Raw genomic sequence first — 15182 nt, 5'->3', positions numbered from 1 at the left:
TGATGTGTTCAATGCTCCAGTATAGGGGAATGCCAGGATGGGAAGGTGGGAGTGGGTGGGTGGGTCAGGAGCACCCTCATAGAAGCAGAAAGAGGGGGGATGGGGTAGGGGGTTTCCAAAGGGGAGACCTCAAAGGGGGAAGAAAACATTTGAAATATAAATAAAGAAAATATACAATGAAAAAAAAAAAGAGTCTTCCTCTTCAAGGGGTCCAAATGAGGATGTTACACCCTTTTCTCCATCTGGTCTCAGGCCTGTTTTTCCTGGAATGTTTTAATGTGCTCGTGTGTTCTACAGTTTGGTGTGTTTATAAAGCGGCATCTTTTCTATTTATAGGAAAGAGCTGTTAATCTGTGTATCCTGGGTGGTAGTGCTGGACAGCGCTGCTTTATGTGCCCACAAGGACACACTGTCATCTGCTTCTGCACTCAAACTGGAGCCAAATGATGTTGGTAAAATGGAGTCTCACAAAGCAAGAGGAGTCTGAAAAAAAAAAAAACACTGGCAAAGCCTGATCAAACACTGCACGGTGTTCCTTAGCCACTGGCACAGCCTGATCAAACACTGCACGGCGTTCCTTAGCATCCTGTGGGGCACAGGTGGGCAAGCACTGCAATATGATAAGACAAATGCTGTAGATCCAAGGGAAAGATGAAAAAGTGAAACCATTTTCAAAACAATCCACATCTATATGCGAAAACCCCCAATTTAGAGATATAGATCCAAATTCCTCCCTTTACTCTAGACATGTATATTCAATAATCTAGAGAACAAACCCACTTGCAAACTCCAAACATTTTATTTAAAGTGTATTTAACACTGAATTTTTATCGACTTTCAAAGTCTGCTCTTCTGACACTCTCTTTTTCAATACAATATGACAATACTATTCATTCTCAAGCCAGGTACCTGAAAGTAGTCCTTGACATTTTTCTCTCCAACAAGATTCATAAATTCTATCTTCAAAATACCTCATTTCTATTTTCTCTTCATCTGAAAGGATAGAAAATACAGCCCCAACTCCAGCCTCCTAAGAACCCCTAAATACCACAAATTCCAGACCCTGCTCCCCGCCAGAGTGTAGGTAAAAGGTCACACTTCTTGCTGCTCCAGGGCCCCGTTCTCTGTGAATACCATGATTCTGATCTAGTAAGATAACAGGAAATGAGTTGACTAACCGCTTATCTAGCTTCTGTAAACTGCTTGCACCATAAAAGGAAAGATTACACACTGAAACTGCGTTTTGCCGCCCCCGCCCAGGAACTGCGCAAATGTGGACTGCCTGGGCCATAGAAAACTGATTGGCCCCTGGAGCACGGGCTTGATGATTTAAAAAGATTGGCCTAGAAACTATGGAGTGGTACAAATCGATTGGCCCACACTGTGCAGGCTCTTGATGCTATGACATGATTGGTTTGCAAAGCGCAGGCTTTGTTGTAACCCCATAAAAGCTGTCCCAATTCCGCACTTGTAGCCCACGGTCTTCTAACCCTGAGTGGTGTATGACTGTGGGTCCCAGAGTGCTCTTGGAATAAAAGTCCTCTTGCAGTTTGCATCAAGACCGTTTCTCGTGAGTGATTTGGGGTGTCGCCTCTCCTGAGTCAGAACGTGGGGGAGTCCTCACGTTGTGGGTCTTTCACATCCTTCTTCCAAGTTGTTTTTATCTCTTCTGAAAACCTAAAAATATATCATTTATCTTAGATGTAAAATCTCAAATCTTTCTCTAGATATTCAGTCCAGCCTCCCTCGATGCTCATCCAGCCATGCGATTCGTGTGCAGTTTTCACTTTTGAAATCCCTGCATCACAAGCTATTGTTCATTATCCAGCTACAGGAGCCAAGTCAATGAACTCCCATTTCAGTGAGAGACCATGTCTTAAAAAATAAGGTGTGGTATAACCAAAGAGGACACCTGACATCGACCTCTGGCCTCCACACACAGTAGCACACATACAAAGATGAGGAAGAAAAAGCTGGATTATAGTGGCAGGGGTCTGCTAGCATTTCCTCTAGGGTCTGCCCAACAGTTACTTAGCAACAGCCAGGTACCAGCCTAGCTTCTCTCCTTCTCTCTCTCCCCCTCCCTCCCTCCTTCTTTCCTTCCTCCCCTCCCACCCTCTCACATGTCACCAGCTGGCCTCTCTCCTCTTCCCCTCTTCCCCTCTTCCCCTCTTCCCCTCTTCCCCTCTCCTCTCTTTTTCTGTTCCCCTTTCTCTGCCTCTACCTCCTCCTCCAGGTCCCAAATAAACTCCCTTTTATACTAGGCCTGTCACGTGGGTTGGTTGTTCTGGGGGACATCTTGGCAGGGCCCTTTGAAATGCTCCCTTCCACCACCCCTGCCACCACCACCACCACCTCTGCCACCACCACCCCTGCTCCTTTTATAAAACATAACAAGGTCACCATGTAGTATTCAACTGAACAACAATTATTAGAACGAAGTATAAAATTATTTCTAGTGGTAGTAATTTGTCTTTTAAAATAAGCTTGGGGGAGGAAATCAACACAGCTAATGCCAACGAAATTTTTTTTTGTGATCTTCTTCGTTATCATTCAAATATAAGATCCAGTGAAATGGCTCAATGGGTAAAAGCACTTACCACCAAGCCTTATGACCTGCGTTCAACCCCCAAGTCAGGTCGCACGTGGTGAAAATAGAGACTATTTCCCCTCACCACACACACAAACACACACATACAGAGAGAGAGAGAGAGAGAGAGAGAGAGAGAGAGAGAGAGAGAGAGAGAGAGAAAGAGCATAACTTTTAAAAGATAATAAAAGTCTAACTCTTGACAAACAGAAGTAGGTGAGGCTGCAGCTGTGCCACTTCCATACACAGAAAAAAGAAAGTGACATCATGTAGGTTACAAAAGGGGGGTGGGGGATCGCACAGATTATTCTTTTCTAGTCTGGGGTCCGAAATAGCTGAATCCTTTTCACCTGGACCCTTATATATGTCTACTCATATTTATCCCCAATTGTAGTAAAGGTTAAAAACTGGTATTTTTACGTGTCTATATGATGTCTGTTTTAATATATTAACTCTTTTTATCTCCCTAGACCGTATTATGTGGGTAGCATTACCGAAGGCGTTAATGAGTACTTACTAAAGCCAAGTTTTAAGTTGTAATTGTGTTCTGACTTTTAAGGTCGCGATATTCCACCAAAAGTTTCTGCTTGCAGCTTACAGCCGTTAGGTCATCAGCAAAACTTAGGCTGGTTAGACTCAGTTATGTTGGTTTAAAGTAGCTGCCAAGGGCTAGCTTGGGAATTATCTGTTGGGTCTGTGATAGGAAACAATTTTACAGTATTCAATTACGTTACTATGGATTTAGAAGTGAATTACACTGGATTCTTCCTGTTTAGCCTCCTGTATTTTATTTTAGCTGAGATGTCACCAAAGTTAGGATCTATGTTTAAATTTTGAATATCCCACACAGAATAAACCAAAGGAAATGTCCTGGAGTTGCAAGTCAAAAACAAACAAACAAGCAAACAAAAAACTTAGGCTGGCAGTTTGTTATACCCTCATCCTCAGAATTACATTATTCATTAAACTCCCTAACCCAAAACTAAAGAAATCAATAGAGGGCGTCGGACATTTGTGTTTTTAAGAGAGCAGCTGCCGGGCCAGTGGCCCTGCGGCCTGTTATCTGTGCATGAAACGAAATCTCGAGGTTTTGTGCCTATGTCATCCTCTTTGTTGAAAATCAGCAGCACTCAGCTTTCACAGATTTGCGAGGATAATTAAATTTGTCTGCAGTGCCGCCCCGTAGCAGTCCTCAGGCACAGAGCAGCACCGAGCATGCGCTCTGTACTGGGAACGCTGGGCCTGCCTTTGCCGGTAAATCTCCTACTTCCGGCTTCTCCCGCGGAGATCCCTTGGGCTCCGCCCACTTACCACGGACCAATCAAGTGTAAGATTGCTGAAGCTGTGGGCCAATGGTTAGGGCTGTCTTTCATCAGGGCCCTCGGTTTGAAACTGTCAAGTGGCTGCTAGGGGAGCCGCTGTGCTTGCTGTGGTTGCGGCGGCGACGCTGGCTGTCGCAACGAGTCAGGAGCCGGGGTTTGGCCGAGACAGTGGATCCAGGTGGCGGCGCCCAGGCCGGTTCCTCCCTGTCAGGGTTGGAAGCATCGTCCCTGGAGGTGCCAGAAAGAGAAGACACAAGTGATGCGAACTAAGTAGGTCCTGTTCTTTAGGACGTGGGGACATAGCCAAACAGAACGTTGTTTTTTATTAAGAAAGAATTAGATTTATTTGGGGCCGGATTGGAGGATGGTGAAAGAAAACTTGGAAGGGCCTGGCGCTCGCCTCTCTTAGCGTGCAGTTAGGACGGGAGAAGTCACCTTGCGGCCAGCTACACGTTGGTTCGTTCTCTGCCTCTTAGAGATTGCGTTTGAATTCCCGGAGTCCGCTTTTCAGTTAAGTTGTACCAGTAGCAAAGAGAAGCATTCAGAGTATCTTGTGGTTTCAGCTTAGGTTAAAGAGTGCCGAGAATGTAGTGGAATGGTGCGTGTCACCCTCTAAAACACCATTCTTCTGAACCCAGAAACTGAAGAAATGCTACTGTTTTCGTCTCACGTTATTTCTCATGCCTGTTTGCAAAGAGCGGGGGTAAATGGCAGATAACGTATTTTCCAAAAGTCCAATCGTTTTCTGACAGCAATATGTATTTAAGAAACAATTTTGGCGTCTGATCATTCCAGCTCATTTGTTACTAAAATAATCCACAATTCCCAACTCTGGTTGCCTACCAGGTCTGCAAACAAGTCACAAGGGAAGATGTAATTAAAATTAAAATGGATCAAATTACCACAGTGGTTGATTTGAGACTAGTGAAGTGTTCATTCCTGGATGAAGATCCATGCCTATTTTATCTTCCCGGCATGGCTTAATGAGAGACAGTCACAGGTCAGACTTAGTTTACTTATCCTCTGGAACCATACCAATGCTGAATAAAAGAGAAATTCCCTTTGCACAATCTGGCTACAACCTGGCTTTCTATTCTGTAGTTTTTCCCTGCATTTCTCCCTTTTCTTGTGTCTTTATCTCAATCTTAGCAAACTATAATTGAGGCCTGCTCCAGGAGCAGCTGAAACTGTCATGGGTGTCACTGCAGCTTCCTGATCTGCATGCTGGGGGTCTTCCTTGCCCCCTTCTGGCCAGTGACCCTCATACTGCTCTCCACACAATTCCGGTGTTCTGGCTGCCTCCCGTCTTTCTCCTGACACTTCACTGTTCCTTAAAAGCTAGCAGTTTTAGGTTCCTCTTCTCACAGCAGTCCTCTGTTAGGATTATGAACTCCTTTGAAATCATGTTTGAATCTAAAAATCCTTCTAGAAAATGCATATTTTTATATTCTAAAAGTGCGTGCAGTTGTGTTTGGTCTGCAGGATAGCAATTCTTTTACCACAATGGGGAATCCCATCCATCCCCATTTCTTTCGTATTCCCCCAAGAGGTCAGTGCCTCCTCAGCCTGAATCTCCAGCCTATGCTTGTAATACAGGCGAGGCACATCCTAGCTATTGTGAATTCCAGTGCTTGGAGCTGGGTACTGAGTAGCCAATGTAGTCACATAACCGCTATCCTTCCGTAACCACAGTCAGCAGATTGATTCCCAGATCCTGCAGATGCCTACATCTAAAGACACTCAAGAAACCTGTATAAAATGGCATAGTGTAGCCTATGACGTATGCCATCCTTCACACTTTAAATTATGTCCACTTTACATATAACCCTAATATAGTATAAATGCTAGGTAAGTTGTTATTGCACAGAATTGTCTAGGGGATGGCGATAAGAAAAGTCTGTGCATGTTCAAGACCAATATGATTTTAAGAAATACTTTTGGCCCACAGATAAGTGAATCCATTAGACAAGGAGCCCAGGGATACTGAAGGCTGACTACTGCGTGCCCACAGCTGTACCCGATGCTCCAGAGGCAACCTCATGCCAATACAGCTGGTACTGAACTCGCTGACCTGCCAGTCCCATTGCGCCACAGTCCTTGCTTCGGTGAGTAGTAGTATGTTCCATCTAGTTACTCTGGGCACAAATCTGGGCACATCAGTAGTCCCCACTTGGATGTGTTAAGTGGTCATTGGTCATGAGCCCACATTGTCACCACCGTCGCACCGCTGCCTCAGAGCCACACTTCAGAGCCCTTGCCAAGGCTGCATGCTGGTTTAAGGACCTCATTTGTCTCCTAGGTTGATACTTTAAAAAAAAAAAAAAAAAAAAAAACCCTTACTGGTTGGATTCCTACAGCTAGCTCTCTATTGCACTCTATAGTTTTAGAATCCCAGTCTGTCCTAAAGCTGCCAGAGTAGTGTTTCTTTTTTAAAAGGGCAGTGTTCGGAGAGGTAGCTGCGCAGTACGAGTCTGGCCCTGACCTGCATAGCTGCATTGCATTCAACCCTCACCATTGCAAATATGAATAAATGAAAAACAAGGTTGGCCACATCCGTTGTTTCAGACGTTTAATGCCTTATGTAAAGATTCAGCCTTTTAATATGAAAGGTCATGACTGTAACTATGCCTTCTCATTTGATTTGTATTCACCGTAATTCTTTTTCCCGTTCATGCCCTGCCTCTGTGTCTTGGCTTACACAGCTGTCTGACTTACTGGTCTCCAGACAGTTTGAATAGTTACGATTTGCCTTTTAACTTGCGCACGCCCATTGCAAATAGTTTTCTTCAGTCCTTTGTTGTATCTAGCACATCTCTTTCAGGGTATTATAGAAACACAAATGTTTGAAGTAAGTCCCTTCTGTGGCCCTAGGATTTTTGCTGAATATGTCAAGTGGGTGATTTCTTTTAAATGACACGAGCAATATTTGCAAGTTAAAGCACCGTTGCACTCCGTGTATTTGAAAGCTTTGGTGTAGATCTTAGGAGAGAACTGAAGTTAACGTGTGCTGTCTTACAGTGTTCGCAGAATGTCATCTGATGGGGACAAGGGTTCACTTCATGTTGCTCACGATGACTCTGACCATTCTGTCTCCACAGACCTTCAGGTAGGAAGACATCTAAAGTTACTGTGACTTTAAAAACTTAGAAAAAGCTGTGTAATGGTGCACGCCTTTAATCCCAGCACTCAGGAGGTGGAGGCAGAGAGATCTCTGAGTTTAAGGCCAGCGGGTTTCACATAGAGAGTTCCAGGACAGTCAGGGCTACATATAGAGGGGCCACATTCCCCCCCAAATTTAAACAAAGTATTAATTTGTGGCAAAACCAGAAGTGTGTTTTTCATTTACTCATCCCCTTCACACTGAAGTGTTTGTGTTTACAATATTATCAACTCTCAACTAATTTGGGGAGTCTATTGCTTTAAGTTTTCAGAAAATAGGCATGAGCTGCTCAAAAGAATTTTCTGCAAAGGCTTTAGCACAGTGAAAAATAAAATTCAGAATTTCGGAACATTTTGTGAAATGTTCTCATTTAACTGCCTCTGCCAAATGCTTTCATCCTTAATGAAAAGTAACAGAATGTCAGCCATCTGAGATTCTAGGGTCCAAGGCTGTGTGCAGTAAGGTTCTTCTTATGGCCACTGCACTTGCCATAATCTACATTTGGCATAACTACTGCATTGGCATAATCTGCTACCTTGAACCTGGGTAGTGACTGACAAGTTAGAGGAAATGCTTAGGTAAGAGTGTATTATTTACATGGGATCTTAAAATTCCACAGGCTGTGGTTTCTAACTGCCTCAGCTGCAGGGCGATGGAAGAAGTAGATGACCATTTGCCCAGGTCCAACCCTGGGGCTTATTCATTTACATAAAAAAGGAGAAATAGGTGCTCATAGTCACTTAGCAAAGGCTACTGCTGGAGACTTGGAATTCCATACATTATTTTATTAGGGTCAACTCCCATCTAGGTTTACACAGACCAATGAATACCTTGTATCTTATCCCAGTGTATCCTGTCAAGTTAAGGTTGCCCTTTTTCTTAATAACTGAAAATTTTGGATTTTCCTTTATTTTAACAACCAGCTATGATTTAGAAAAAAAATTTAATTTAAGACTATATTAACCTTTTTAAAGAATTATAATTTCTTCTGTCAATATGAAAATTAAACATTATGATGAGCTGCATAAATTTTTTTTCCAAACACAGACTTTTACTTTGTATCTTCAGCCCAGGCTAGCTTCAAACTCCTGATCCTCTTCTCACCACTGCTCAGTGCTACAACTACATAGATGCTTACATACACCTGCCACACTTCCTAAATACTAGGAAATAGGTTAAAACTCAGGCTTATTGCCTTGAAGGGGCATCACTAATAAAGAGGAGTTGACTATAGTCTTATGAAAAGGGTTCTGGTATTAAAGTTTTCTGTCATCTGACTTTCTTCTATCACTATATGGGTATCTGCTTCTCTTCTTCCATGTCATTAATATACTCTGCATAAAAAATTTATTTCTTTTACCCAGTGGTTAATGTGTGGTTGTGTGTGTGTTAAACAGAATCCAAGTTGAAACTCAAACCACCTCACATTGAAATTTCACAATTTTCAAACAGAATAGTACAAATCCTTTTACAAACAAATTTTACTTAAAATTCAATGCTAAACAGAGCTGCAATCATACATATTTATTTTTAAATGCAAATCCATGCGTTTTCTTCTGACAACAGCAGCAGAAGTAAGCCAGCTGCCTTGGTGAGTGTGAGCTTGAAACCAGGGGAAGTAGCTTGTGCACTTGCAGGAGCTCAGCCTTCCAGGTTGCTTCTATTGAGTTACATAATAGCAAAGAAACCCTGGTGCCTTGTATAGTGATGCATACCTGTGATACCAGTAACTCAGGAGGCTTAGGCAGGAAGATTAAGGATTAATAGCAACCTGGGCTACATAGCAAGTCCCAGTCTGGGAATATAGAGAAACCCTGTTGAGAAAAAGAGGGTGGGGGGTTGGGGAAATAGAAAGAGTGAAAATGCAAAACAGAGAGAAAGAGAGAAAATATTAACTGAGTCTCATTTAAGTTCTTGAAAGTGATAGTTTTTAATAGCATGTCTTGTCTCATCTTTAGTTAAATTGATAGAGAATGTAAGAAAGAAGAGATAGAAAAAAGTGTTATATTGAATCACCAACACTTCCTCATTACATTTTTAATTATAAATGTCAAAGTCATGCCAGAGCACTCAGAGGACTCAAGCTAAGCAAAAGGGCTAAGCTTTCCTGTATTGTGGTAAGTATATGACTATTATGTGGTTACGTAGACTTCTTAACACAACAAAATGAACGTTTCGATGCAACGTTACAGCTGCTGTAATACATCGCTGTTCTTGGCTTCTCATAGGAGGAGTATGAAGAACTGCTTCGCTATGCTATTGTGAATCCAAATGTTGAATGCAGTGCTTCGCAGCCATCTCACCTTAAAGGAGAAGTGGCACCGGATAGATTCCCTACGCTAGCTGGTATGCTTCACCAACCCGGTTATGTATGGTTGTCAAGATGCCACTTAAGATCCTGAGTCTGTTGGTGATGCTGGCTTGACTGTGGAACTGCCCCTGACCATCAGCGGGTTCTTCTCAGTCCATGGCGTAAAGCAGTGTAATGTGGGGCCTGCCTTGCGCTTTACTGTCATTCCCGGCTCTTTTGGCAGTTGGATTTTTATTGAACCTGCAGTTGACTTTAAACTTCATGAAAAGTAATAAAATCAGAGCAGCACAATAGTGATTATCTCTTTCCCCGGGCTCTGGAAATCCTGTACTCGAATCCTCAAGCTTACATGGCAAGCACTTTGCTGGAACTTCTCTTCCCAGCCCTTGCCTGTTTATATTCATCAGTCTGCAGCACTTTAGTTTGTTCAGAAGGAATTGTCATTAAGGTACTCAGTGTAGAGCCTGGCATTGGTGGTGCACGCCTTTAATCACAGGATAGATAAATATTCACGTATGTTATAGATATAGAGCTACCATGTGACCCAGCTGTCCTCCCTAGACGCACACTCAGGGACATGAGAGCTGGCATAAAATACCTGCACATCCATGTTTATTGCAGCATAGAACCAGTCCAGTCGCCCTTTAGTGGATGGGTGGTTAATCGTCCATGGAACCATCAAGCTAAGCAGAACAAAGCAGGCTTGGGAAGACAGACAGTGTAGGTTCTTCCAATGTGTGGGATATGGATTTTTTAAAATGTATTTAAGACATAAAAGTAGAAGGGGTACTATTTAAATGGAAAAGGACCCAGAGGTGCAGGGAAAACAGAATAAGAAAGGGTTAGTATGTTATCTGCATACATGAATATGTCACAATGAAGCCATTGTACACATAGTACGTACACATGTTTTCTTTTAAGAGGTTTAATTTTAAAAACTTTTTTGGGGGATGGGGGGCTGAACAGATGGCTCAACAGTTAAGAGCACTGACTGCTCTTCCAGAGGTCCTGAGTTCAATTCCCAGCAGTCACATGGTGGGTCACAACCATCTGTAATGGGATCCGATGCCCTCTTCTGGTGTGTCTGAAGACAGCTACAGTGTACTCACATATATTAAATAAATAAAATCTTACAAAAAAAAAAAAAAAACTTTTTTTAACCCTGTAAGAAACACTGAACTGGAAGTGGGAAAAGGATCCGATTTAAATATTTCAAGCCATTCAAAATCACGTAGGATGACTTTTCCTTAGCTTTTTTTTTCATTAATTACAGTGTAATAGCAAGAATAAGACGCCATATTGCTTAACCAGACCTTTAAATGCTATTGCTGCTAGCTTAAGCGATAATATTAAAACAATTCACAGCATTCCAAAATTATGCAGCTAAGATCAGTTAGTAATTACAGCCCATGACATCCTTTGCAATGCCTTTAGAAAGAAGATGTCTTAATAAAGATTTAGCGAGATATTAGTTAGTTCAGCCAATTAATAAGTCCTTCATAAGTAATGTACTGCTCCCCAGCATTCGGGTGTATGTATCTACCAATGTAATGATCTATGTCATATACTTATAGCGATAAAATACGTAATGATGTAATGATCTATGTCATATACTTATAGTGATAAAATACATAATGATGTAATGATCTATGTCATATATTTAAAGTGATAAAATGTTCATTTTTAGCTTGAATTTATTTTCAAGTAAATCATTGATACTGACTATAACATAAAAGCAATGTATTCTTTTTACAGTTAGGGAGCAATGGCAAAGGTGACTAATGGAAATACAGCTGCTAACTACTCTATTGTTGCAGTCCTGTTGAGTCAGAGATGTGCAGAGAGAGGCTGGTGGGGAGAGGGGAGGTTGCAGCTTACTCGAACCAGCTTCAGGCCTTTGACTTTACATGGTGTAAATGTAAGCAATAGACGTGGGGTACTTTCCATGCTCTACAGCGTGCATTATTAATGCAGACCCATTTAAGCCACTTGTAAGACATGCCTGCCTTTATGTTTCTTCACCTGTAAGAATCTTGGGCAATACTATTTTTGCAGATGGTCTTTCAAGCCCTTAAGTCATATGATTCTATTTTGTAAATGGTGAATATGTATATTTTTTCTCAACAATAAAACCACAGAGCCTTTTGGACATGGTGCCATGTGCTTGTATTCCTACCAGGATGTTAAGACAAGAGGATAGCCAGATTTACACCAACCTGCACTACATAGGCCCTATCTCAGAAAAACAGAGCAGGGAAGCAGAGCCTTCTGACTCTCTACTCAGTAGAGCCCAGTGAAAGAATACACGTACACTTGGTCTTTCTGCCTTGCTCCTTGGGTTCTTTGATTATCTTCAGACTGTGTAGGTGATATCTCACGTATGACCATCCCACACCCTATTTATTGCAGAGCAAATACACAATTTAGGAAATAATTTTCCTTCTTGCAAGGAGTTCTAGAAAGACTAGCTTTTATGTAACAAGTTGTTATGAAACAAGTTCTGTAGAACTTCTGTCCTTGCTTCATTCTTCAAGAGACAAGCCATCAGTCTTGGTTATAAGAACTTTCATAGTTAAGGTGGGATTCACCAGAAATGATAACAGATGATGTCTAATTCCAGTAATCTGTGATGGAATACTGGCTCTTCTAGTTTATGCTTTTTAAAGATAGAGGCCAGTTGTCTTTCTGGCTCTGGCTCTCCACACCTCACTGAGTAATGGCAAGTGATAGTTGTGTATATGTGCACATGCATATAGATTACTGTACAGATTTTTCATCTATATGTTGGAGGCTAACAGTGTATCTAGTAAACTAAATAACTAGCCCTTTTATATTGTCAAGTTCTAGCAATGTTAAGGGCAGGAGCAACATTGAAAATAAAGCAAGAGTGATCTATAGACAACTGCCTCACCATGGTCAATCAGTGCTCAGAGCCTCAGTGTTCTCCTTATGGTTATAGAGAAACTACCTACCTCTTAGGTATTCTCATGTTGAGAGCTAACCCTGAAATATAAAAGGCATTTCGTTAATGTGAATGCAACAGTGTGGTTGATCATACTCAGTTCGGGCTGGACCAGGATGTATGACACATCCGTGTTTGCCATAGGAGTTGTTTGTGAAAGATGGAAGGGGTGTAGAAGGCATCCCACACCTGTCAACCCTTAATCAGTGACAGCACTAATATCCAAAATGCCCATGCTGAAGTATATATGCCTCAAGAGTAATTTCTCTGTTTTTTTTTTCTTGGTCTCCAGAGTTGACAGACATCTTATACATTATTTTTAACATAATCTTTTGACATTACTCTGCCAGTTAGACAACTTCCATCTGACCCTACGCCTGTTTGATTGCTGTGCTTTTTTTCTTGTAGGGTCACCCAGGAAGCCATCTCACCCAGTCATGGACTTTTTCAGCTCACATGTTTTAGGTGACTCTTCCTCACCAGCCTCTCTTTCTACTCGGACAGATGCCCATGAAATAAATGGGGGGGAACATCTCATCTCTGATGAAAGTTTTCAGAAGTTGGAGAATATACTTGATATCTGGAGTTCGGGTCTGAAGGTATTACAGCTCTTAGTTGCAGTATGCTTTATATTCTGCCACTTGAGCCTTGTCTCGCCTTGTTTGCTCGCCTTTTACCTCCTTCCTCCTCCTTTCCTTCCTTCCTGTCTTTCCTTCTTTATGTTTTCTAGTAAACAAAAACCTAAACAACAACGACCCCCCCCCCCCCAAAAAAAAAAAAAAAAAAAAAACCCTAAACCTTTGGATTCCTGGGATGATCAATCTTAGATTTATGTGTTTCAATCTTGAATGCATATATGAGCTGCCTCAGTGTCTTGTTAGACCGTGGCTTGGTACTCAGTATGTTTTAGTAGGACCTACAATTACACATTTGCTACACACATAGGTAATATTACAGGTTTCTTAACCATACTTAGAGTTGCGAGGTTTACAGAGTTTCTAGGATACTGTACGTCCCACCACATTTTCATGCGTTTTAAAGAGCATCCTGCATCCTGATAACCTATAGCAATGACTGACATTGCTGCAGTCGCTTTAGAGCCGAGTGAGGACATAGGGGCATAGGAGGGTCACACACCTGGAATCCCAGTTGTCTGGGAATCTGGGATGGGAGGACCTTTTATGTATAAAAATATGTACTTTACTGATATATATTAATTTTATAGCAGCCACAATATATGTCTGGTGAATCTATAAAACTATTTTTGTTTGGTGATGTTAATACCTACCAATAATCAGCATTACAGAAATGTCACTATTAAAACACAGTATTAATAAATGTTTTTTGCTGATATTTTAATGGAACAGGCTGGAGAGGTATTCAGTGGCTAACAGCAAGAATGCTGTTGCAGAGGACTGGAGTTGTGCTCCCAGCACCATGTCAGTGGGCCACAGCCTCTGGTCTTGTGGGCACCTGCTCTCATGTTCACATACCCAAACAGAGACTTACACGTCATTAAAATCAAATAAATATGATTAAAGTAATATGATTTAACTGTTCTAAAAACTGAGAAAATGAACTTTTCCAAAGCACATAGTTATACATTTATATCCATGGAAAATTACAATCATATGAATTCTGTGACATGGTTTCCTGTTGTTTGAAACTATAACTCTAAAAATACTCTGGCAGCAGTTTCTACCATCCTCCCCTGGGTGTCACGCTGTGATAATAGTAGAAGCTACTGCAGGATTGTGCAGCAGCCATTAACCTCGTCTGTGCTGAGTTAAGCATGTTTGTTATTGAAGGGTTTTGCTGTTTCTAGATGACTAGTGATCCCTTGTCCTTTTACCCGTGCCAGTCTGTAGCATTAAAGGGCTTAGCTAACACTTTGTTGTAAGACAGTTATTGCAATAACTTGTTTTGGAGGAAACTTTAATTTCATGGTTTCAACTCCCACCAAGTCTTCCAACCGTCGGCCTCAGCTTAGCCCCTGTCACTCTATTTCTCCACCTGACCCATTTTTATTTGAATTTCTTTTGAGTTTTTTTTTTTTTATTTATTTTACATGTAGGGATGTTTAGCCTTGGTGTACAACAGTGCATCACATGCTTTCAGTGCCTGGGAGGCCAAAAGAGGGTATCGGATCTCTTAGGACTAGCATTGTAGATGCTAGCCACCATTTGAGTGTTAGGGATTGCACCCAGGTCCTCTAGAAGAGCAGTGCTCTTAACTACTGAGCCGTCTCTGCAGAACCACCACATGTGCTTTAGTATGGACATTTAAGTCTGTGGCTACACAAAGGAATTTTGTGATTTCATACAAAGTTACATAAAATGGGGAAAAAACTAAGTCCTCTGGTATAGCGAATGAGCCATACCTGTTGCTGTAAGACAACCATTGCAAACATCGTTTATTAGTGTGTGGTGAGTCTTTTAATAGCCCTTGTGTTGACCTGATCCTTTTAATGTTTCTTATTTTCAGTTTAATTTTAAAAGTTGTTTGAAAGAACAGATTTCTCATTTTCGCTATGTGTTCTTTTCAGACGAACGTTTTGTCTGAGCTAAGTAAGTGGAGACTGAACTTTATTGACTGGCACCGGATGGAGATGAAGAAGGAGAAGGAAAAGCAGGCGTTGATCGTGAAGCAGCTGTCAAACCAGATCTCAGACCTGAAGGAGCTGCAGAAAGCCTTTGAGATCTCCATCGGGAGAAAGGATGAGGTCCTCTTTTCTCTGCCTCCCCTTGAGTGAGACTCAGCGGATGTCCCAGGGGAAATACAGCTCTGACAACTACTGATTATCTGCTCCTATAAGACAGACAGAGAGAGAGAAACTG

At 41.7% G+C, this 15182-nt stretch overlaps 1 protein-coding gene across 1 annotated transcript in view; it reads left to right on the top strand.

Annotated features, from left to right (window-relative positions):
* The first annotated feature begins 3971 nt into the window (after positions 1 to 3971).
* Positions 3972 to 15182, top strand: part of Poc5 (POC5 centriolar protein) — a 29880-nt gene continuing 18669 nt past the window's right edge. The window contains exons 1-6 of the mRNA XM_021180324.3: positions 3972 to 4182; positions 5861 to 6017; positions 6931 to 7018; positions 9301 to 9418; positions 12754 to 12944; positions 14891 to 15067. Coding sequence (XP_021035983.1) covers positions 6941 to 7018; positions 9301 to 9418; positions 12754 to 12944; positions 14891 to 15067 — 564 coding nt within the window. The 5' untranslated portion in view covers positions 3972 to 4182; positions 5861 to 6017; positions 6931 to 6940. The remainder of the gene's footprint in view (positions 4183 to 5860; positions 6018 to 6930; positions 7019 to 9300; positions 9419 to 12753; positions 12945 to 14890; positions 15068 to 15182) is intronic.

Source organism: Mus caroli, unplaced genomic scaffold, assembly GCF_978045245.1.
Source record: "Mus caroli unplaced genomic scaffold, Mus_caroli_1 scaffold_15, whole genome shotgun sequence".
NCBI lineage: Eukaryota > Metazoa > Chordata > Mammalia > Rodentia > Muridae > Mus > Mus caroli.
This window is presented reverse-complemented; position numbering and strand designations above follow the sequence as displayed.